General features: G+C 27.3%; 1 protein-coding gene across 1 annotated transcript; it reads right to left on the bottom strand.

The window, feature by feature from the left end:
• Positions 1–303: 303 nt before the first annotated feature.
• On the bottom strand, positions 304–26,124 carry LOC107442481 (uncharacterized). Its single transcript, XM_087159747.1, has 6 exons — positions 25,631–26,124; positions 22,097–22,354; positions 20,455–20,711; positions 15,125–15,364; positions 2,944–3,051; positions 304–589 (listed from the first exon to the last, which is right to left on the bottom strand). The coding sequence occupies exons 1-6, from the start codon at positions 25,811–25,813 to the stop codon at positions 478–480; spliced, it is 1,158 nt and encodes a 385-aa protein (XP_087015873.1). The 5' UTR covers positions 25,814–26,124; the 3' UTR covers positions 304–477.
• Between the last annotated feature and the right edge of the window lie 729 nt (positions 26,125–26,853).

Consider the following 26,853-nt stretch of genomic DNA (forward strand, 5'->3'; position numbering starts at 1 on the left):
TAAAATGTTGATATATTATAGAGCAAAATAAAATCGCTTTTATAAATAGGACTCGAATCAATAATATAGATACTAGATTAAGGCTTACTGGACAATTAATTTTTCTCAGTTTCTAGGCATTTATGAAGAAAATGAAGTAAACATATATGTACGGTTTTAGAACATTACAGTTTTAAGAACCTGGCATTAACTTTGATAAAATACCACCTAGAAAACAAAAGCTGCTTAGTAACTTTAACAGTAAGATAGGATGGTAAAAGGAAAAATTTTTAAATAGTATGAAAAACTAGTAATGACGCATGATTCACTTGAAAAAATTGAATTTTATTTCAATATGAATATATGATGCTTACAGTATCTGCTGTGAGTATCCATATACATATCTATTTACAAAATTTAAATAAAAATAATTTTTTTTCACCAAAACAAGTGGTATTTATAAAAAAAACAGTTAACAAACATCCGATGACAAGAATCTTATGTGTACCCAGGAGGAAAAGAGAGGTACTCTTCAAGTTTAGGTCCTTTTGATCCCAAAGGGTCTGCAGGAATCATTAACATATCTCCAACAAAGCAATACATCAACAATCTATAGGATTTAAAAAAATTAATAAATTAGAAATGTGCTTAGAAATGGCTATATAAAAACATAATGAACAATGTTAACGCTAGAGAGACTGAATGTTGCTGTAAACCTAGAGAGACTGAAGAGACCCGTTTATCCCTTCCCCGATTGTCTGATTAGACATCCAAAATCTTAAAATGTAAGCATAATGAATTTGAAAAAACCTATAATAGATTCGATTTTTGAAATTCTATGGTATTTTATCTGATTTGGTTAGCGATATATAACAATTTTGATTGAACAAAACATTTACTTTTTAATTATATTTATATTTTAGTTTCTAGATAATGGAGTTATCTTTTCTCCATAAGTAATAATTATACATACGTTGAAACACTTTATTTTTTTAAAAGAAACTGAGGTACTCTATATATACTAAAAGGTACTATATCGAGTGGATATAAGGGTTACAACATGGGGTTATGGGATGTCAACCATAAAGGGTCACTCTGGTCCTTCCGTCTTTCTAGGTATAAGGAGTTAGGTGTATATATAATTTTTATATAGCTAACACATGAATGATTAAACAAGAACTTAAATTGGATTAAATTATGATAAGTCAGTAGTACTTAGCACTTTCAGTAAGTAGTTTTCCAATTACAGAGCAGCAAAAAACTAGAGGGACCAAATTGGCCCCATCTGTCTTTCTAGTGTTAAAAACAATTTTATCCTAACATTGGTTTCTTTACTTTTAAACATCAATTATCCAATCAACAAAAATATCGAGAAGGTAATAAGAACTTTTTAGAAGTTGCACTATTCAAATGTAAGCAACAAAAAATGACATTAACAAGATTTTTTAATGTTTCAATAAAAATTAACATATAAATCATTTTTATATTATAATCTCAATAGAAAGGTTTCTTTTATACCCTTTGACTCATGAGAAGGGAGACTAATAATAATATATAAAAAATAATTTAAAATTTTATATTTGTGTACATACGCATTTCAGTTCTGTGCATGATTGAGTAGTTTCAATACAAATTCATAGATTATTTGAGATTTTTTTTATTTTGTAGCAAAAATGGGAGTTTAGAAGAAAAAAAGAGAACAATTTTTGAATGAACTATAAAAAAAATTGAGCATCTTTAGGAGTGAACTAAAAGAAATTTAGTCTCCTTACTGCTGTATGATTAATCAAAATGGAATACTCAAAACTGGAATATTATTTTTGAATGTATTTTTAGATATAATGCATTTTTATGCATATACAGTGAAATATCTCGAGCCGGGCAGGGTTGACTCAGCCTTTCATCCCTTCAGTAGGTCAATAAATGAGTACCAAGCATGCTTGGGAACTAAAACACTGGGGGGTTCCGTGTTCGGCTGACCAGCTGACCGAAACATCTGCTTCTGCACCCCAGGGCCCAAGGTCAAGAAAACTGAGATGGGCACAGTAGGCCTTGGCCCTCTAGGGCTGTCGCGCCGCTGAGTTTAGTTTAGTTTTAGTGAAATGTCCAGGGAAGACCACCTCTGTGTAATGACTACATCTATTTGCAACCACTTTTGGGAGGCACAGAATTTTTTCCATAGACTTCTTGTTGAAGAAAACCCTTTGGTGAGCCAATTAAAATTTCACCCAGCGAAAGGGCAAGCATCTGCTCCAGATGCGAAAATTGTCAAATAAGGAAACACAAAAAAACTATCAAAGCAAACAATTTAACAAAATAAATAAGTAGATTAAAATGTATTCACAATATTTTAGTGAGGCTCTTATTTAGAGAGCACTTTTTGACAATACAACCTCATATTGCAGTCAGAGTGCACTAAAGACAATGTTATCAATGATTTACTTTTAGAGTTGAAAGTAAAGTTAGAAACAAAAAGTTGTTTTAGAAAAAACTAAGTATCTGAAACAAACAAACCTCTTCTCATCTTTTAAAAATTAATTTCATAATAAAAAATTAAATGCAAACTTACACACTTAAACAAATAATTGATTATTTATTTATAATAGCATTATCATTCATAACTGGCAAATTTGTTTTTTCACATAGTTGTATCAGTTGGGATCATTTTTATAGGCTCTAAATTTTATTCATCGATTCGTCTTTCCGCGTCGCCGACAGAAGTGGCATTTCCACACCAAGAAAATAACGCTGACTAAAACTAAAATAGTTCGGGAAAAATCATGTACCTTTGATAACAATTTTGAAGTCAGTGGAGGTAACCTCTAAGAACGACCCACCTCCATCAACAAGCATTTTACTGTGGAGGAGAGAGTGGTCGCTCCCGAGAGCTGCTTCACTGTATTAATAAACATGCTCTGTCATTAATCACAAAAAAGTACAAAGTAAAAAACAAAGTAATCTTACCTATTTTTAATAGTTTTTGCAAAGTCTGGACTCTCATTTATCAGATCTTTATAATTGTCATTTGATAAAATAACACCTCCATTTGCAACAGCCAACTCAACAATAAACCTTAGAATATCCAAAAAACAGTTAACTACATTAATATTGAAAAAAATACTATAATAAAGTTAAATTAAAAATGACAGATACAAACTGAGTAAAATTCTGTAGTATCTGTATTATTGCATATTTTTACAGTCAATAAACAGGCAAAATAGCCAGTAACCACTGCATCCTTATAAAACAAACATAGCTCAGAAGACTTGGAAATTCTAGAGTCAAGTATCTGGGACAAGCTTGCCTTCGTGGAGGACTTTCAAAGGGAAACTAACCCGCATTTGCGTCACATGGAAGGGGAAACCACGTTTACCTTCCACAGTTAGCCCGATGGCAATGGGACTCAAACCCGGGATCCATCTACCACTATTATTGATAACTGCACTGTGGTCGGTGCAGGTAAGAAGTCGATTGTGAAATGAAAAGACACAGCTAAGAATACAGAATTCAATTGTAAGAATTAAAGGCAGACAATAAGGTCAGTGTGCCTAAATCAGGGTTCGCCAAGTGGACCCACTTTGAAAAAACCCGTCCGGGTTTTATTGGGTAACCTTGGAACAATAAGTGGGTTTTTTCAAGAAAAAAAAATTTCTTTTATTAAAACTTATTATTGATTTACTTTTATATAATTTACTGTGCAGCATAAATTTGTCAAATAGAGTTGCATGATTTATAAAACTAAGTTTTTAATATTAGTAAAGTAAAAGAAATTTGAATTTATAATTTTATAGTACTATTGAAAACTTTAAGTGGGTTTTTTCAAAAAGTAATATTTTAATGATATTAAATCAAATAGAAATTTAAATAATATAGTCTGAAAAGATCAATTTTTCAAATATAGTTGTATGCTTTATACATTAATATACAGGTTATTATTATTAATTTATATGTTTAAAAAAATTGAAAAGAAACGTTTTTTTTTTTTTTTTTACCAAGCAATACACTAACAAATTTAAACAGTTTTATTTTCTGGCTTAAAAAAAATAAGCTAAAACTTTTTATAAGAGAACTTTTCAAAATTATTTATCTAAAAATGAAATCATTTTTCTATGGTTAATTATTTGAAAACAAATGGGACAAGTAACTGATACTCTTCATAATTATACGTAATTTTAATTTCACTTTCTATTAATCTTATTAGAAAAACATGGAAGACCATTCAATATTTATTTCAGTTTTTTATTTAATATATATATATATATATATATATATATATATATATATATATATATATATATATATATATATATATATATATATTAAATAAATGTGTGTGAAAACAAAAAGATTAATAAACTTGTTTAATTACTGCATTTAAATTTTATAATGCTTGAGTTAAAAATTGTGAAACGTAATGTAGTTAACAATAAAGATTCAAATATGTATTAGTGATAATGCGTTATTTAAACTTAATATAAAATACACATAACAAAATTAAAATAACTTTCTGAACTTATTTCTATTTTTACGCTTACACAACACTTTTTAACAAATAAAAATATTTACACAGTAAAACTTAAAGTTTATGAGCACTAAACGAGAAAAAACTATTTTCCCCTGGTTTTTTCAAATAAAACTAAATTTTCCCAGAGTTTTTCCAATAAAACCCAGGCGGGTTGGGGTTTTCCTAAAATATACGAGTTTTTTCAAACCCTGGCCTAAATGCAACAAGATTTCCTATAAATTTGTTACAATTAAGACAAGTGTGACATTTCATTGCATACATTCACAGAAAATAGCTGCAGTATTATAACTTCAGTTACAAAAAAAAAATTCTAGATGAAATTGAATTAATATCTGAAACCTAAGCAAAAGCATAACATTGTCACACTTGGGACATTTTTCATCATTCAAGGGTCATTTAAGGTCACTTATAGAACATATAAGGGGCCATAAGCCTTTGTCGAGGGAATGAGTGATACTGACCTAAGTGGTGATTCTGCATTCCCATACCTTCCAACATAGGAGAAATAAAATAATGGAGATTTTACAAGCGCCATTTTTTAGGCTACGAGTAAAATTTTCATACATCCAGCATAATTGAAAGAGAAATTCAAAAGTCAAAAAGAGAAATTCAAAATGTGAAATAATATAAGCACTGACATTGACAAGTAAAAAATATGTATATAAATCTTAACCTAAAGAAGATTTTTTAAACCATTATTTATATTTACTTAAACTATTAACACTCAATATACTGCAGTACTGGCAATAGCACTATCTGTTAAGGAATAACAGAAGTATTTTCGCCCTCAGGTGATTTTTTATTGTCCAAATTTTTTTGTTTGAAACTTCTTCAACAAATATGGAGAAATTTGAGAACATAGGGGCAAACAGGAGATAGTCATAAAATACAGGAGTCTTCTTTAAAAAACAGGAGACTTGGCAGGTGTGCATTCCGTGCTGATGGTGCAATTCTTTGGTAAGTGTTTAATTTAGTGGTTTTTATTTGAGCAAAATGCCCATTCCACGTTTGGAAATTCGAAAAAGTGGATTATTTTACAAACAAATGCATAATACAAAATTTCAATCAAAATTTCAAGTCAATAAATGACTTTTTTAATGTCTAACTTACAGAGGTAAATGGTTTTTTTTTCTTTTAATTTCACTTTTAAATTTATTTCATTACAGTATATCATTTATATAACTTTATTTCAGTGTTCTGTTTTTTAAAATCATTCTAAAAGCATTTAGCTGTTTAAAACTAATTTTAGTTAATAGGAAACAACCCTTTAACTTCGTGTTAACAGAAAGTCAATTGTACGCATGGAAATGTCATTCATAACTAAAAAATAAATCATGATTTAAATTCAGAAACTCAGCATTTTTGGTACAGATTGTATATTCTTCAACTGAGATAAAAAAGTGAACAAACTTCAGGTGGAAATTGGGACTGTTTTGAAAAATAGCTCTTTCAATTCATTTAATTTCAAAAGGCAGCATTTTTTACAAAATTCTAATCTGTAAAAACATGTCCTATCAGAAAATTCAAAAATAAACGATCACTTGACATTTTTTTTTCTTTTTAATTTTTTTATGTTCTGGTGTTTGCAAACGACTAATCAGCTCCAATTCTTTTTTTGATAAAATGATCAAGCAAGGAATAAAATATAAGTGCTGTTTTTCTAACAAGGCATTATAAAAAATATAAAAAGAGTTTTTTATAGTATTTTATCAAATTACTGCATATACTTATTATAAAATATTTTTTTATATTGACCATTAATATAGAGTGATCACTAAAACTGATTGCTGTTCATTAATTAAGAAATTTTCCCAAAAATAATTTCCATTTTTCATAAGAATATTTTTTTTTCTATAAAAATGGGTTTTAAAACATAAAATCTGGATTGACTCAAATTTCATACTTTTAGTTAGAAGTGTATCGATTATAAGTTACATAAATATACAATTTTAAACTTAATATCAAAGTAATATAATTTAAATAAAAATATAATAAATAAAATAAATAAATAAAATAAAATATATTAAATTTAAAAAAATCCACTTCTTCACATACACTCAGATGAAAATAAGATCCTTCAGACACCAGCAGTTCTTTTTTTTTTTTTTTTTTTTAAACTAACTTTAGAAAGTAATTTCAATTTAACACCCTGCGTGGTAATTGCAAGGATTTACACATACAAAATATACCTTTACAAAAAATAATTACTTTAGATTTTAAGTAACAAAACTATTTAGTATAGCTTTTAACCTCTTTAATGATGTAATTTGCAATGACTCCCATGCAAAATTTAAAAACCATTATTTGCAATTAATATTGCCTGATCAGAACAAAATCAATTCATTACAATTAAAGCTATTTAAAATTGAAAAAATGAATTCGAAAACAAGTAAACTACAGTGAATTTCCTATGGAGTTCATTCATTGGTTTAAATAATTAATTAATTTAAACAAAATCTAACTACTAAGTAAGTACAGAAAAAACTAATTATCAAAATATATCCGGACTACATTTTTAGATTTTAAGATGCACCTTCATATTGAAATATAAATTTCAAATCTAACATAGCATTATAAATAGTACAACATTAAATACTAAGTGACAATTAGTGTGAAAAAAAATAATAAACAATAATAAATTTGTTTGCATTGATAGTGAAATTTTAAGAAGATAGCAGGAAAAAATGACAAGTGACATTTCTATACCAATTAAAAACTATTTTAAATAAGCATTGTAGTACAATGCTCAGTAAAAATGGACAAAGTAAAAAAAAGAAAAGCCATTACCAGTTGGAAACCACTGTTGTAAACTGTTCTAATAAAGCTTTAAATATTTTTTTATAACAATCTGTAAAAATTTGGCCTCTTACTTCAAGGATAAAACTCAACTTTACTTATAAGAACACGTTTGATGAGAAAATAAATAAATAAAAAGAGAGAGGTGGCAAAAGAAGTCTACATTTGCTTCTTACAGAATTATCATCTTCTTACACCAACAATCAGTCAAATATAACAGATCAAACCATCACATCACCTGATTTAATAAGTATATTAAGAAGAGTTAATCAAAAGATTTTTACATCTTTTGTAAATTGACTAAAGACTTAGCCATGTCCAGGGATGAGATTAGCCAAAAGGCAAAAAAGCTGAATTTCCACGATAGTAAATTTTACGCAAGCGCAACCCTTTAATAATAAATTCCAGACAGTTTAAGGCAGGGATGGGGAAACTACGGCCCGCGGGCCAACTGTGGCCCACCGGAAGATTTTATCCGGCCCGCGGATAGAATTTTTATTTGCCGATCAGCGGCAAATATAAACAATATACATCCATTTTATTGTTGACTATGTTTAAAATTATTTCTGTTCTTCCTTTTTTAACAAAGTACTGATGACATTTTTACTTTCTCTATTTTTGTTCTACAAAATATAAATTGATGGAAATAGTTAGTACAGACAGCTTCAATTGGTAAAATGCTGAAAGCAGAAGTTCTTTATAGAATAGCCGTAGATTGGCTCCAACTAGCGTTTGTCTTTCTCGAGGAGCTGACTTATGGAATCTAATATAGGTAAATTGTGCTTCACATTTGGCAGACTGCGCATTTTACACTCCAAAGAGCGGACAATCTAACAATCATCTGAAGCAGTTGTTTCTAAATATGCCTAAGTTTGACAAATCATTACCAAAAGCTAGTTTCCAAAATTTAAAATTTCACGCCCAGAAAATCAGTGCTATGTTTGCTTAATCTTATATACGTGAACAAGAGTTTTCAATTATGAACCTTAGAAAAAATTATTTCAGAAGTAGACTAACAGAAAAGGATTTAGCCTTGTTCCTTAAAATAAGCATATCTCACTTCGAACCTTAATATAAGGAACTTTTAGAAATGAAATCGCAATTTCCTTCATCCCACTAAATATTTAAATTAAAACTTGTATATCACTTTTTTTTTCTTAAATTTTAAAGATCTTACTTGGCCCACCAAATGTTTCTTTTTCTTGATTTTTGGCCCTCGATCAAAAAAGTTTGCCCATCCCTGGTTTAAGGTAATAAATAATGTGTTGATATACAATTGTGTACTAATCTATTATTATATAAATGATTACATTGATACTTAACATTTAGTAAAAATAAAAATTACCAATTGAAAAAATAAAGCTGGAAATTATATTTTTCCTCAGTTCACATAAGAGACAATTATTACTTGAAAAACTACCTGGTTTAGCAAATTAAAACTACTGAGAATAAACATTAATATTTCATTTCTTTAAATAAATACTGTTATGTGATTTATAGCAAATATATCAGTAATATTACTTTTTAAATTATATTGGAAAAAAACTTTAACAATGGACCGAATCATTATGTTCATATTACAGTATAATCTAACTAGAGCTCTCTGAAACATATCAATAACAGTAAAGTAGAAATAAACAGTAACTCCTTAACATACAAAAATTGCTATTTTAGTTTGAAAAATTACATGACAATCAGCAACTGTTTAGATAATTGTTTTTAATTTGATAAGGATTTTGCATTTTATAGCATAAATAACAGCAATTATAAATAAAATTTTGATGATGAGTTAATTAACTCTTCTTTCAAAAAAAAAAATTTTTTTTTAATGAAATCCCTTTTTAAGTGATTGTTTTTGTTTGCTATATCTTTTATGTTTGCTATATTTAGTCGTTAGTTCATCTTCAAACATATTGTGACGAATCCTATTTTTTCTTCCTTGCAAGCACAGAATGTAAGTTTTTAATATATATTCTCTTCCAGTTTCTCTGATGTTGTAACACTTACATATACTAATAATCGTAGCTAGAAAAACAGTCACCTTTATAGTAACTAATTTTAAAAAAAGATTTACTTCTTACAAGAATCGCGATAGTTGATCTAAAAATTGCGTGAATATGAATAACAATTATGAATTTTGAAATCACGTGAATATGAAACTAGATATACGATTTTGAAAATGAGAAAATACAAACTGGGATATAGAATTTTTAAAACGCGTAAATACAAATCACGATTCACAATCTTCAGATCGCGTAAATACGAATCATGATGCGTAATTTTTAGATTGCATTAATAAGAATTATGATGCATAATTTTTAGAATGCCTGAATGCGAATCCCTATGCCTTATTTTAAAATCACGTATAAATACAAAAATCAGCGTTTGATATTATAAACCGGAATGAACAAATCAAGACATTGAATTTTAAACTTGCGTGAATACAAATCGCTACATTGGTTTTTAAAAAGGCGTAAATACGAATCACAATATAGGATTTTTAAATCTCGTAAATAAGAATCGCAACGTTCAATATTCAAATCGCGTGAATAAGAATCGCAACATGCAAAGACGAAAAGTTACGTTTGATATTAAAATCGTGTGAATAAGAATCGAGATATCAGCAGATTTCAGGCTTGGGACCTCTAAAAGGCTTGTCAGAAGCAGCGTCGTTTGAACTACGAAAATGAGAAAGGATTGGTAGCTATGTAGCTTGAATTTTCTGCTTCTCTTTGAAAATTGGTGAATTTTCTGAAAAAGCGGAATATTTATAAAAAAAAGTGAAATTTTTAGAAAATCTGAATTTTTGATAAAAAAGCTGAAATTCAAGAGATAAAAGTGAAAAAAGCGGAGATCCGCTAAAAAGTGGAAAAATCTCATCCCTGCATGTCTTCAAATCAGCCTATATGATGTCAAGTTTTCTTCTCTTTATAGCTCTTTCCAATCATACAAATATTTCAAAATGATATAAAATTAAAAATAAAATACAAATAAATAAGTTTTTAAAAAAAACATAACATATTGAAAATATAAAAAATATTGTTAGATCAACTATAAATTAAATTAAAACACAATTGATAACACAGATATTACAGAGTCAAATTACATGTGAGTAAGATACAAGTATATTTGCATGTTTGTAATTAAATTTAACTTTTTTTATTAAAATAGTTGCAATTTAATTTGTTCATAAATATTTTATTTTAGACAGAAAGCTTGCATTAAAATTAATCAATGAATTTTTAAATATCTCTTTTGTGGTATTGCTTATCACATATCTATTATTTGTTATGTTAAATACATTGCCCTTTCAAGCAACATTTTATACAAACTAACACAGACCTTCTCTAACTGTGACCTCCTGGTCATGTGCATTTTGTAGATGAACTCTTTCAATAACTGTTGTTCAACATGAGTGGTTAGTTCCTAGCACTTGCCCATAAATGTTCAAGTTTTTCAACCACTCTGATTGGCTGTGTCATTCACATAAAATTCTTGCTTAATTCATGATATTTCTTTACGTAAGTGCACTTAAAGACATGTTATTGATAAACAATTACAATAACATTTTAAACTAGCTGCTAAAATTTAATACACCATTAAAAGAAGAAAAAAAACTCTGCTTCATATTTAATTTACTCACCTACTTCCATGATCGTTTAGAAATCATCTTTGTTACTTAGCATGAAATAGAAACATCCTTTAAAAACATATTATATTATCATATTATGATTTTATATTATCATTCAGGAAACAACATTTGCCTGTTCAGTTAAAATAAAACTCAGAAGACCAAAGATAATTAACAGAACAAATGTGTTTTCAGGAAAGACTTTTTATGAGAAAATAATTGTCATCCATGTTACAAAGAGAGAGAACCCACAAAACCTAGTAACTCTCGAACCATTTATCAATGGGATAACAATAGTCAGTTGTGAGTTGTGCAGGCAGGGAGTTATGTTATTAAAATATATCTATGCAAACAAAATTATTCTATTTAAATGCAATCTATATATTTTTCCTTAAAAAAAGTATGAACACACACTAATAAAAGAAGTTTTGTTATTTCAAGGAATTGTGCTGATACATTGTTTTAGAACTTACATGCAAGGTTTCCTTTTATCGTTATTTCAGCATATTCTTAATAATAATAGACCATTTAATTAGAAATATTATTAAAAATGACAAGTATAAAAAATAGACACCAGTAAAATAAGTTTTTGCATTTTTACTTGAATTATTTTTTCACTGAATTGGTATTCATTTAAAGTGTTAGTGTATTGAATAGAGGATTGATTAATAGCTGATTTCCTGATTGCTGTTTTTATTTTTTAATATGCTATGATTTTCTTACATTTAAAATAACCTTAAATACAAAAATAATCTCTTTAGATATTATTTTTCGTAACATAATTAATAACCATAAGTATTTTTATGAAAGGAGAAAACAACAATTGAGACAATGTTAGACTTTTATTTATTTAATTTCTAATGCTCGGGCAGAAAATAAGTAGAGATAGTAGAGATATTTTCATACTATCTTTCTCATAAATAAAACAGTGTTATTAAAAATAATTTTATAGTGTTAGTGTATTCAATGATTGATTAATACATTCTACATAATTTTTTAAATCTTTAATTTTCTAATTTCTGTTTGTTTGTTTTTTATTAAATACGCATATTGAAAAATTCTCTATATAATTTTTCAATGTTTAAAATAAACATAATTATAAAAACAAGCTCTTTAGATATTACTTTTATCAATCCAATTAATATGTAAGTAGAAAATAGAGATAGTATTATGCCCTTCGATTAAATTTTTAATGATGGGACAGATATTAAAAAATAAGTGAAGTTATGTTGATATTATCTCGCTCATAAATAAATTAATAATGTCATTAAAATTTTAATAAGAAAAATTTTTTAATTTACTGTCGCTATTCAAGACAGCAAATCTCTATTATAAATAGTGCCATGTATAGTGTCTGCATTTTTGAAGAGTGTCATCCATAATAAATTTTATAAAAAGTTTAACAGTTAATAACTCAAAAACTACATATCAATATTTTTTCTTCTCTAGTGTACTTTCTACATACTGTTTTCAATGCATGTTTCTAACTGTGACAGTTTCTACTCAGCGAAGAAAAATACACAATAATATACAACATCAACATATTTTCATTAAATATAAAGAGATTAAGCAAAAAGATATAACATAACTTCTAAAAATTCATTGATATTTTTAACAGTTTACACAATATCAACAATCCTGCAAACTAAAGAGTTTTTTTAAAAATTTAATAGTTTTGTGGCAAAAAAAATCCTTCAACCTTTTTCACAGCATAATAAAATAAAATCAGTGTACAACTGCAAACAATTTTCATTGACATCAAAAATGTTAAGATAAATATCATTCATAGACATTAGAAAATAAAAAATAATAAAATAGATATAAGAAAACAAAAGAAATAAAACAGTTAACACAAAATTACATACAATTCCCATAAAATATAAAATATTGGTATATTTAATGTGTATATTTAAAAACAATTTAGTAGAATTAATAGCTACATTCTTCTTATCAGGATTGGATTTGGCAAATTTTTTAAAAATTGAAAAAAAATTACTATAAGAGATAGCTTTCTTTCAACTGAAAAAGTTCTATCTCATTTGTAATTGCAAATTTTAATCATTTTAAAATTATTTTCAAAAAAGATTTTCGTTTAAAATATTAATACTAATTATTATGTTACTTCGGAGAAAACTAAACAATATTACTAGTAAAAGGAATCAATGCAATTATAATTATTATTTTATCAAATAATGGAACATCTTTACAATTAATTGACATAAAACTCTTATATTGAATCTTTATTATTTTTTTTTAAAAATAAACGTTTCTGTAAACTTATAAGTTGCTTTATATTGTCAATTACAAGAGCCAATTACACTACTTAATGAATAAGGTGCCAGTATTCCAGATCTTAAATGAAATTTAATGCTGAAAATTTAATTATGAACTTGAAATTAACTAGAATGATTAATATATCTTAAAAACAAAAAACCTAAAGAATAGAAAATATAAAAAGCCATTGAATATCAAGCAATAATTAATAAAGTATTAATATTTAAACTCAATTATCAATACATCAGAAGAATAAAATATAAGCTAATAAATATAAATAAGTTTAGAACTGATAAGTGTTAAACAAAAAATAACACTTCCCAGTTATGTATTGATCTCCAAGATTATAGAAAATTCGCAATTTATATTCAATGCTGGTAAGATATTTTACTCAAATATTGCACTGGTTGATTCTCAAATATTGCACTGGTTGAAAATGTCTCATACTACAATGCATGGTTAAATAAATGGTTAAATATATTAATATTTAATATAAGTGGTTAAATATATTAATATTTAATATAAGACTAATAACTAATTTTAAAGTAGTAATAGAAAAATGACCAGTTTTAATTGAAAATAAATAGTACCCACACATATGGGAGTTCATTTGAGTGGATAACCTCAAAAAATGCATTTTCAATAATAAAAACTTTTAAGATTAAACCAAGTATTCAGGAACGAAATAACTCTACAGAATAAAATAAGTTAAATTGAACTGAAAATAATCAGTTACTTGAACAGAAGAATCTGGATTTAAAATAACAAAACACATATATGCTTAACCGGAATTCATGCATAAAAATTAAATGAATAATATGAACTACAAATAACAAATTTCAAAGCAAAGACATGAAATAGTAAAAAAATATATATATCAGTTGTATTTAAAGATAATCAGTGACAATGAAGATGGGAGTCTGTTGAAAATAAACAAGTATGATTCAGCACTACACACTAAAATAAAGGATATTGTGAAAAAAAGAAAATGATTTTAACTGTTGCTCAGTTACTGTTTAGAAGAGATTTGTAGACATAGGAGTTGAAAAACCAGATGTTTTCTAAGAAAAAAAAAGTTGACAGCTGTCTTTGAAGTCCATTCAAACAGAGAGTTTCAGAGGGGAATATCCAGAGATAAGGTCATCTTTTACTCAGAAGGGAGTCATCACATGCTGTAAATTGAGGGGATAAAGAAGAGGAGGAGAGACTGAACAGAGATAAATTCTTAAAGAATAATAAGAATTTCTGTTCGTATTTTAGGGAAAATGATTATTTTCGTATTCATATTTTGATCATTTTCTTTTCACATTGTGCAAAAAAAAAAAAAAGATTGAATTTAGAGTGTTTATAAATTGAGAATTATATAGAGAGTTTATGAATCTAGAGTTAAATAAATATGAACATTTATCATTGCGGGAAAATAATGCACATTAAGTAAAAAAATAATAATGTACGCAAAGAGATCACAAAGGAGAATCGATAGTATTGGAGACGTTAGCTGATGATACAAATTAAACCCAATCTGCCACTTGGAAAAATTTTTATATCAATTTCCCAGTCAAGCTCATAATGTCCTTTTGAATAAAATGTGAGAAAACAAACTGTTGCAGGAAAACAAATTAGTTGTACTCTAAATGCAGTTCCTTGTTAGTTAAGGGATTAATAAGCATGATTTTTTACATAACTGGTTTATTTTCCTCTTATTCGGAAAGAATGAGTGGAACAGAGAATAATATTTGAAAATAAAATTAGCCTGATGGTATTGGTATGCTGGGTGATGTTAAGTAGGTGCACAAAATAATGACTTTTCAAAATAATTACCATTATGACTTTTAAAATAATGCTCATCTTCCAGAACCATAATTCAAAAGCAAAACATTAACAATTAATAAAATATTAATTAATATATTTTTTTTTACCTGTCATCATAGCACATGTATGACTTTCCATCAACTCTTCTAGAGGGGGTAAATACTACATTTTGCGTTTTCTCAAGTTCTTCCAATATATACTGGTCTGTGGTCACTATAGGACCATTTCTACAATGCCGTCTAAAAAGTGGTACGAATGCTGTGACCTGAGGGTGACCTTTTTTCAAAAAATAGTCTACACAGATTTTTATGCCTTTACATGAAAACGTATTTTGTGGTTTCCCATGCCTAAAACAATGAAATAATATATTTTCTTTGCAACAACCCAAAAACAAACTTAAAATTAATAAACTGAAATGGAGGAAAAAAAGTTATTTATAAAGTAATACAGTAACTGACTCAAGAAAATATCAAAAGTAGAAAAAGTTTTATCATGATGAATTTTTTCCAATAATATTTTCATCAAACATATCTTTTTCTTTAAATAAATAAAAGATACTTTGAAATAGTGTTAAATATAACATAATATCATTTGCAATTTTAAAAAATCATGTTTATCATGCAGTTATTAGAAATTAGAATCATTACCAAAATAATTTTTTTTCAAGAAAAAAACTTTCTTTAGAAAATACTTTTTTTAGGAATCTTTCAAATTTTCAACATTTTGCCGAGATTGAACAACTGCAATTATTATAAATGCCCTTAATATATTATAAAATTAATTACAAATTAATAAGTAAATATCATAATTAAACAAAGTAAAATTATTGCATGCAACTAAAATGGATATTAAGTTAATATCTTATCAAATGTTTATGTATCTAAGATTTACGCTAAAAAAGAATTAAGACTAGTTTTAAATAAAAACTATTTATGAAATGTCATACAAATTCATATGAAAAACAAATATTTAAAATAAATTAGCATTTACTAGGGTCAGGTGAGTTCAAGTGGGTACATGAGGTAAAGTGAGGATGTGATAGAAAAAATAAATGAATAAATAAAACATCTATTTTCACCTTTTCAATTGAGATAATTTGCTTAATTTTTTAGAGACATCTACTAGGATTGCGACAAGCGTTTATTTATATTTTTTTTTAGTTTTAAAATTTGATTAAAAAACCAAACGTTTACAAATGATCTTTTTATGATCAACTTATACAGTATGTTAATTTAAGCTTTTGATGAACTTTCTTTTAATATCATTAAAAACTGGGAAAAACTATTAATTTTACATCAACCTGTTAGAGGGACATCTAAAGAACATATATACATAGAAATTTAAGAATAAATTTAAAAATTATATTTATAATGAATTGATTTCTGAGGTGGGGTAAAATGAGTATATGGTTAGGCTTAGGTAAGTATCAAATGATAGGGATTTTTTTTTTACTTTTGGGTTAGCTTATTAAAGTATCTAATACTCTATATTTCACAATGAAGCAGCTAAAAAGTAATTTACTTGTTTGATTATAGTCCTACATAGTAATTTAAACACTTAAAAAAAATTTTTCTCCAATGCCCACCTGTGGCAACATCCGTCAATTCAGGCATATACGGGGCGATTTTGTTGGCCTCTCTTTCAGGGGCACCATATTAGGTGGGCCAACGTCGCTCCCATAGTGAGGACAGATTGTACAGAGAAGGAAAAAACATACATGCCTTGCCCGGGATTCGAACCCAGAACCTTTCTGGTGCAAGGACAATTCCCTGCCCCCTACTAAGGCCGGTTGGCCCACTTAAAAGAACATATCGTTTAAAGTTTACTTTTTAAAGAGAATTATACAGGCAGGGGGAGAAATAACAATAAAACAGACATTGTATACAATTAAAAATATTACCAAAATAGCATAGTACAACTTAGTGAGCATATATAAGGATATAGATGAGTTCTCACGCAAGTTTATGCCTTCATATTGCAGTTAAAATAGCTAAATTGCATAAATAATACATGTCTGCTATAAATAGTAAAAACACTTTAAATTAACACTATAGATATGAATTTTTACATTCTCATTTATATTTCAAATGAACCAAAAACTATTATAGTTTTCCTGCTTTTTGATGATATAGTGTAGAGTTCTGCAAAATATACTGCATCTGAAGTTAAACCTAATTTTTATAATTATTTTAATTTAATAATAATAAGAAGAAGAAAAAAAATTAGCATTTATTTTTTTAAATATAATCATGGCACATTTATTTAAGAGCATTTGTATTTCTCAAACAATATTTACATAAGTTTTTTAGTGAAATATATACTAAATTTAGAACTTACATATACATTTGAAAGCATTACTATAAGAAAACAAACAAACAAAATAGATAAGTTATGCATTATCATTGGATTAATATAATTTAATCTATATTAATCCAATGTATACAGAATGCATTAAAATTTCCAGTATAATATATTGAATTGTTTGGTTTCAGAGCCTTTAAAAAAGAAGCTTGATTTTATACCCACTTTAGCACATCTGACTCTATATAACAGAATTTCAGCATCATAGAGAATTGAGACGAAAATAATAATGTAATGAAATATTAAACAGAAAACATCCAAAAGTTAATTTTGGCAAAAATTAAGTAATGAATAAGAAACCCAAAAACTACTAGGACATTAAATTCTTTTGTTAATTTTTAATTATTTCTCAATTTTGTCTGATACTGATAAATCTAAATAATTGGAGTTCTGGTGTGTTTTATTTAAGTTACTTAAAGGCAATTCCAGCATTTACAAATGTCATGTATGCAAACTTGAAAAGTAAAAATCTCAGTTAAAAAAAGAACAAGTAATTTTAATGATTTTTGCTCACTAACTCATGGTATCCTTTCTCCTTACTTCAATTTTTATTCACTTTTAAAAATTATTATAAATAAAAAGCTGGCTGTTACAGATATAACACATTGTGTTTCAGCGCATAACACTTAGTTTATAACTTTTAAATAATTTTTAAGCAAATGAAAGTTACAAATAATTGGAGTAAGTGTAGAAAATACCAAGAGTTTAAATTAATAAAAATTATTAGAACAGTTTGATTTTTTTTAACTGATTCATATAATTTTTTTACTGACTCAAGTCACGCCACATTTAGATGAGATTTCTGCCACATATGTAAATGGTGGAATTGCTCATACATTACAGTACTGCACCATGTACCATAACTAAGACTGGGCCATAAATTGATATATCACAAATTATCAATTTAACACATGCATCACCAAGCCAATATAGCGGCTTTCGTTTCTTGCTAGCATCAGAAATCTTATTTAAGTGGCCGATATAACGATTTAACAAGCGAAGATCTTAAACTACGGTAACACGGTTACCGCTCTGACAAAGACAATTTTGATTTCGGCTTGTTAGGAAAACGATGTTCGTTTCATGATGTTGAATGGCAAAGAGCCGATTGAATCAGGAGTCACAGTTTCATGAAATGTAGAACACAATGCAGTTTTTTAATGTAAGCTTCTTCCGTCTGGATTTTATGTTTCTTGAAGATTATTTTCAGTCGGACTTATGTTATTTTTTGGTGGCTGTACATTATTCTGTTACTTTCTTTTCTCTTCTTTTTTTTTGTCTGTCGGGATTTAACATTAGTTGTCAATTAATTTTAGTAGGCTTACAGTAAGATTAACTTTGAAATTGCTATTATTTTACTTTTATTTTTGCCCTTAACTTTCATTCTCAACTATTAATAAAAAGAAATTATAAATAAAAAAATTATATTCCTTACATTTTTTTTAAAAAAATCCTTTTTAATTTTAAGCGATACAATTTAATAGCGATATTTTGTATTTAAGTAATTTATACTTGTTATAAAATATTTTTTTATTAATTTAATGCACATGAGTACAATAATTTGATAGAATTTGATGATTATTTTTAAACCAGTAAATCCTTGTCGTTTTTAATTATAAAAAATTAAACAAAGCTTACATTTATTTTTAATATTCTTTATTTTTATCTTGATTTTTTAAAAGCAACACTTTACTTTTTTAAATCTTTTATTAAAACAAAAATATTTGGTACTTAAGTTCCTTAGTTTTGTAGCCATTTTCTCTAAGTTTACTTAGTTTTTGTAACCATTTTCTCTTAATATTTTCTCAATATATATAAGTTATTTGTTCTTTTAAACATTACTTAAAACTCTATAAATCTTTAGCCTTTATTTTTTTTAAAATTTAAACAAAGTTAAGGTTATTTACATACTTTTTTTTAAAAAAAAAATTCAATTATTAAGTAAAACAACAAAAAAATTTTTAATTAAATAAAAAGTTAAGCAATGTTTAAGCTAGCTTTAAAGCTAGTTTTAATAATTTAACAATAGCGCTATTGATTTTAGCATTTTTTTCTCAATTTTTATTAAAATTCTTTCAATATGTGTTCGTTTAATAATTTGTTAGATAATCAGTATAATTTTAAAACCAATAATTCTCAAGTCAATTTATTTTTAAAAAAATAAAAATAAATAAAATAATAAGTAAATAATAAAATACTTTCATTTATTTTTACTCTTACTATGTAGAGAATTTAACCATTAATCAATATAACTTAATTATTTTTGAATAATAAAAAATAAAATTACATTCTTTTAAAAGCAAGTTTTTTTTTTTCAACAGATAATTTAAAAATTGTTTTACTTAAGTGTACAATTGGGTACTTGCACTTCAAGAAGATCATTGATACCCAGACATGCAACCTCTCGGATGCGCTGTGCATTCTCATGAATAAAAGTATAAACGAAATTTTCCTGTTATCAGTTTGTGATATTTAACAATTCCCGACTTGAAGGAGAGAAAAATTGTTTACAATCGAAACAAGTAGGGAATTTTATAATATCACAAACTGATCAAGGCAAAATTCTATTTACATTTAAGCTTCGTGACATGCGCAATAGCATTGATACCCACACTACGTCACTTGGAGATATCCCATTTACTTTAGTTTGCTTTTTACGTTCGTTTTTTTTTTTTTAAACACTAGTATGTAAAATATTTTGTTATAATTTTATTATGATTTTTAAAACAATAAATCTTAAGTTGTTTTTAATTTTAAAAATAAAAATTAAAACAAAGCTTGTGCTTGTTTTTTTATTTTAAGACTTTTTTTATCAGTCTTAAGTAAATGAAACTTTATTATTATAGTTGAAAAATTAAGCAATGCTATTAATGTTATAAAAGCATTTTTTTATAATTAGCATTTTCATTTGTTTTAGTTTATTTCTTTTATTTATTTTCTTCCTTTTTTTTGATTTAACATTTCTGATTGTGTAGTTCTGACTCAAAAGAAATAAGTTTCGAACATAAGTTATATCGCCATATAATATCGATATAGAGATAATGCTATGTATAAGTTATACTCAAAGAATACATACGCTCGTGCAACGTTACTGCCATCAATAACTACCGGTCTGAGTCGTTTGGGAGGTGTACAAATGGCTTTTGGTACAATTGGTAACTGTTGTACCTGATTCACAGTATCTTCTTCATCTGAAGAAATTACAACAACATCATCATCATCCACTTCAGGAACAGTTTTTGTACTTGGTGTTAGTTCAATTTGTGGGTTTGTTGTGCAAATAGGAATAAATTCTTCAGCAGTTGGAACATCTATAATAATGACTGATTCGTCCTAATTAAAAATTACTCAGATTATAGATGGATTAAGTACTGTTATATTATAGAGGCAAAACATAACATATAATACAAAAAAAAATTGCTATAAGTTAAGGTTTATTGCAAATTGATAACTAAGAACAATTGAGGGTCAAAATTATCATAGTCATCTCTGTACTGACTTAATCCTTAATTCTTTTTATTCAAACAGTATAGTGTATGCTAATTTGTTTAAATCTCTTTTAACTCCGTAACCATTAGTGCTAGTGTTCTGAAATTTCAGCTTTGATTACAAAGAACAATTTAGTCCCTCATCCTAAAAAATGTTTAAAAATTATTTCATTCAGGAGAAATGTTTGAAAAATTATTTTTTTTACATGCCTTTGTAATAAATGAAATTGCAAATGGTTCGATTGAAGATTTCATTGCTAGTTTTTTAATGTTTAATTCTTACTCAGTTCAGTCATCAATGTAAATGGCATATGCATCGATGCTATGTCACTAAAATAGCATAGAAACCATATGAAACCACATATTTATTTTGCTAAAAAATCTTTCCACAGAACAAAATATAAAAACATAAACCTGGATCTTTAGTTTCTAAATACTTGATCTACTCTGTCAATATTAAGAGTAGATCAGAAGATTTATTTAAGCTTTTCTCATTAGTTATACCTACAATACAAATACATTTGACCTCATATCAAGTTTTACTGTAACTAAAAATATCTTAAAATAAAAAAGTTTTTGAATAACAGTAACACTAAATAAACCACTGACTTTTAATTTCTTTCCTTAAAAAACTGCATAAGAAACTATTAAAACAAATTTTAAAACAAAATTTCTAGAAAATCAACAAAATTTCTAGAAAATTAACTGAGACTATATCAAATCAATTCTTATAAATTACAATCAATATCTTATTTCTCACATTTTCAAGCAAAATCACAGAAAAGTTGTTTTTTAAAACTATTTCATTCTTGCTTTTCATTCTTCATTATTATTGGAAAACTATTATTCAATATAAAAGAATTTATTGAAGTCTTAGATAATCAAATGTGGTACGGGTCCATTAAAGGGGAAGATTTAAAAAAAACTTCCATACAATTAATTATCCATGTGTTTCTTAATTAATTGCGGTAATCGATACAACTGACAGTGTGTAAATAACTGCTATGGTAATAAGTACCTAATATACAAACATAGATACATGATATAGGTGATATTTTTACTCTTTAATGACAAAGTAACTGAAACACTTACAGCATTAGTAGTGTTTACAATACAACTGACAGTGTGTCTAAATAACTGCTGTGGTAATAAGTACCTAATATACAAACATAGACACATGATATAGGTGATATTTTTACTCTTTAATGACAAAGTAACTGAAAAACTTACTGCATTAGTAGTGCTAGTTACTTCGCAGAATGGAGAATGATTTCCTGATCTCACAGATGGTACAACAGAATCAATTTCAATAATTTCAGCACAAAGTTTTTTTCTAGGAGGCTCCTCTTCGTTTTGTTTCACACATCTTTTTCCTTCCTTGGCATTTTCATCTTCTGAGTCACTGTTTAGTATAATTACAGATTGATCTCCTTCTTGACCACCCGATACCAATTTTTGTTGAAATAACAATTTTCGATTCAGGAATCTCTGTAGGTACATATGTTCATTTCAAATTAATGAAGCCAGGATAAAAAATAAAACACACAAAACTTATATTTAGAACAAAACTATAATAACTTAATAAAGTTAATAAAAATTTATCTTTCTGGCTTATAAAAGATGTACATTTCTTAAAAATATCCATAAATAAATGCTAATTAAGGTATGTGATATCAACTTTAATCACTATAAATTATAAAATAAAATTAAACTTAGATTAAATTATCCTATTTAAAAATTACTAAAATGAAGTATAATTTATTTAATTCTGACAAATAATATTATAAAATATTTATTTAAAATATGTTTAAAAAAATTATTGATATGAAATGTTTTTATTTTGCAATTTCAAGGTAAGGTCAATATTAAAATGACTAAATTCAAAAAAACTATTTTCTGACTTTTCCGTTAGTCGGGCGAAAATGTCACCAATTGTGGACCAAACGCGAGCCAAGTCGCCAAGCAAAGTGAATGACAAAACAGTCGACGGTATAAAAGTCGAAAACATTCAGCTATAAATTGTTGCATCGTTTGCCAATATACCTCTCTCCTGACAAAAAGAGACTGCATCTTCTTCAGTCCTGGCTAGATCCCAAATTCTCATCATTTTTTAAAACAAAAATTAAGATGGAAGAAAGAAAGGAAAATGTGCTTTGTTTTGAAAAAATAAAACCTTTTTTTCTAGCAATTGAATTTTTAAAATGTTTGCAATTTAGGAAGAATTTTTTATCTAATTGATTTTACATCTTTGTCTTTGCCACAGCATTAAAATACAGATTGCGGATTTTTCTATAATTTTAATGTTCTTGAAGTTTAACTGAAGTTATGCTTCATTCTTACAAATCAGCATAAAAAGAAAATAATAAATAACAAAAATTTAAATCATGCGTGAACGAGAACTGTGGAAGAGGAAAAAAAGGGTACTGTGAAAGAAGCAATAAATGTCTTATTGAGGAGATTTTGTGAAAGTTACGAAATTCAAATTCTAGAGAAGAGGAACTCAGAGAGAATTTTGTTAAAATAGAAATTTTCAATTCATGGAAGATTGCGAATCTACTGTCTCATGATTGAAAGAACTTTCGTGAATTAGCGGATAAAGGACATGCGTGATGTACATATTCAACATTTAGTCGAGCAAAACCCTTCTGGGTTGTTAAACCTAATCTATCAATAAAAGATACATGAATGCGAATTAAAAACGTAAATTTTCAATATTATGTTAAAAAATTTACACATTCTGTCCTTAAATCTAAGCGTATATATATTTTTATAAGATTTTATTTTAAATGAGTATCTGTCATTACCATTCTTTCTTTCCTCATTCATTCTTACCTTCAGTGATACAAAGTTATTTGTCCATAAATTATTTAAGCTTGAATTTTTATTTTATGTATTTTAAATACTTTGATTTATAAGCCTTTTATGAAATAAACATAATTTGGGGTATAAAGCTGAATTACTGTATAAAAATTAATCATCTGAATTTCGTCGTCAAAATTGGAATAAACTTAATTTTTTTTAAAAAATAAAGACCAATGCTTTAAATTATTTATTTGATTCTTCTATTAGGTTATTACTGGCACTCAATTGTAAATTTTAAAACAACTCACAAAAACTGCATTTGTCAAATCAATACACGAATTTCATAAAGGACGGTAATAAACGTTTTTGCTAAAATTTATAAAATCAACCTTCTGGAGGGGATATTTCCACATCATGATCAGTCGCGCCGACTACAATCGACAAGGCGTCAAACAGATTTTAAACTTAAAACTTCTATTTTAATAAAAACATGTAAATGTTTTAAAGGGAGTGGCTATGAGTTATATCTGCCATCCTTGTCTGTGATGGGGTTTTTTTTTTTTTTTTCTGGCAGGGGCTGCTTATAAAGAAATCTCCCAAATAGAACAGTAAATAATAGTATCTGCAAACTAGTTACTTTATTTTTTTCAAGATTACTTTTGAATCTGGTGTTTGATGTATACTGATGCGTGATTTAGCATTTCTTAATTTTCAATTTTTCACAAGGGATGCATTTTTTTATTTTTTAAAAAAGCTAGATATTTGTGAAATTATAAGTATATTTAAGGCAGGGTTGGGGTTTTGGACGTCCTTAACTGGTTTCAGACAGGACATGTGGGTTTTACTGTCTTAAACTGGGTAAAACTGTCCTAAACTGGGTAAAACTGTCCAAAACCATGAACTTTGGTAAAAGGTAAAAATTCTATAGGTGTAAACATTGTACACATAATTACATGTATCAATAAATATTTGATATTTATTATACAATTTACTTTAACTTATCGAAAGAAAATAATATAATATAATAAGAAAATATTTCCATACAAATACAATCATCAAATACTCCATAATTCATTGAACAACAAAAGTGAATACCTAATCCTTTAAATATAAATAGGCTTTTAATACTGATAAATAATATTTTTGTATTAGGATAAATAATGCAATATTAAAAAAGAATAATTTTTTTTTAAAAAAAATACTAAATTTGTTTAAAAATTAACATTTTATTTCTCACAATATATTTTTTATAAAAAAATTTTAATTTCTGCATCACAGGATGATAAAAAAGACATCTATTTCTAAAAAAAATTGTTTTTAAATATAAATATATTAGTTTAAATTGAAAATACAAAATAACTGAAAAATGTATTAACAGTTTTGAAAGGCATAACATCAGCTTCAGTTACTGACACTGGTGACGTATCACCACTATGCTAAAAGAATTGAACATGAATGAAATAACAGTATTCTTGAATCATGCTATAGGTAAATAAACCTGTTTATGACTAACCAAGCACTTAGTCCCTAATAGCTTAACCTGTATGGCAAGGTCCAACTTCAGTTATGTACTATTGAATGAGAGGACCAATAGAACTTGATTACTGATTAATCATCCTTTGTTTAATGTTTAAATTGAAGAGTCAAACAATATTAATAAAACATTATACTTTTAGAAACAATTATTCTGTAGTAGATTTCAATATCAATATGTTATTAGTTCTATGTTTATTTTACCTCTTAAATATTGTTCAGATAAAATTGTGACATAATTTGAGTAAAAGGGTTTTGGACAGTTTTGGACACAGGGGGTTTTGGACAGGATGGTTTAAACCGTGGATTAATCCATTTTGTCATAAACCTTGCCAACCCTGATTTAAGGAATTACAAATGTTTATAAAAGTCTACATTATTATGGAGATAATAAGGAGAAGAGAAATTATAATAACCAGTTAAACAAACCTGCACTTTTCTAATACTTTTCCTAGCTCCGATAATCTTGACAAATATTGTCTCACCTGATGAACATAAATCTGAATTTTGAAGATCAGGCATGAGTATCTTTACCATGTGTCTAGATTCTAATTTATCTCTGAATTCATATAGTATCTTATGACCAATATGTGAAACAGGTATATCTTCCATGATAAACAGTTGAAATTACAATGATAAATAAAAATGCACAAAAATATTTCACTGCCTTAATTTTGCAACAAAGATTATGATGATTTATATTTATAAATTGATGTACAGATTTGATAAACAAAGTGCAATTCGAAGTTTTGAATTTTAGACATTTAAATTAATAGCTCGTGTCACAATAGTAACATTCAAAATATTTTTAGTAATCGAATATCGAACAATTGATAATTTGTTTTTATCAAGATTGAGGGGCATTTGGCTTGCAACTTACATGGGAGCACGTTCGTACTGGTGAAATTAGTTTCCCACGCAACGCTCGAATACGTCATCTGGGGAGAGACCAGTTTCATGCTTTTGGCCCCTCTCCCTGCCCTCTCCTCCTCTTTTTAGTTGTATAGGAATGTACTACGATATTTTCCCTTTTCTTAATATTTTTCTTTTCATTTAATCAAAATATCCCTGACGATGATCCGAAGACATGCCATCACAATTTTGATCCTCTGCAGAGGGGATGGCACCCCTGCTTCGGTAGCCCAACGACCTGCACGCGAAGTCGAGCACTTTACGGTAGAACAATTTAACGAGGACCAATACCGCACACCCTCGGTCCCTACGCAGACTGATCCAAGTAGTCACCCACCCGCACACTGACTGCAGCCAGTGATGCTTGACTTCGGTGATCTTCTGGGAACCGTGCCTTAACGATCAGTCCACTGCGGGACACACCATATTTTAGTTCTCGATGCTTATCGAGTATAATATATTTAAATGTTCTCAGATTCTTGCTCATAGCTATTCTTGTTCAGATTCTGACCCGTATAATGCCTTGATCATCCGTTATAATTTATAATGAAGTATGGCAAGACTTGGTTACCCTTCTGCTAAAATTTGTAATTGCAAGTAGTCAGAGCCGGATTATACCTTTCGTAGGCCCTAGGCACAGCCGTTTTCGTAGGCCCTTCCCTCCTTCCCCCACTCCTTCCCTCTTTTCAAAATATATGCTAAAATTTTCTTGCATATTTTTTTTACATTTTTATTAATAT

The sequence above is a fragment of the Parasteatoda tepidariorum genome, chromosome 1 (assembly GCF_982258835.1).
Source record: "Parasteatoda tepidariorum strain Cologne lab strain chromosome 1, Ptep-v5.0, whole genome shotgun sequence".
NCBI classification, from domain to species: domain Eukaryota; kingdom Metazoa; phylum Arthropoda; class Arachnida; order Araneae; family Theridiidae; genus Parasteatoda; species Parasteatoda tepidariorum.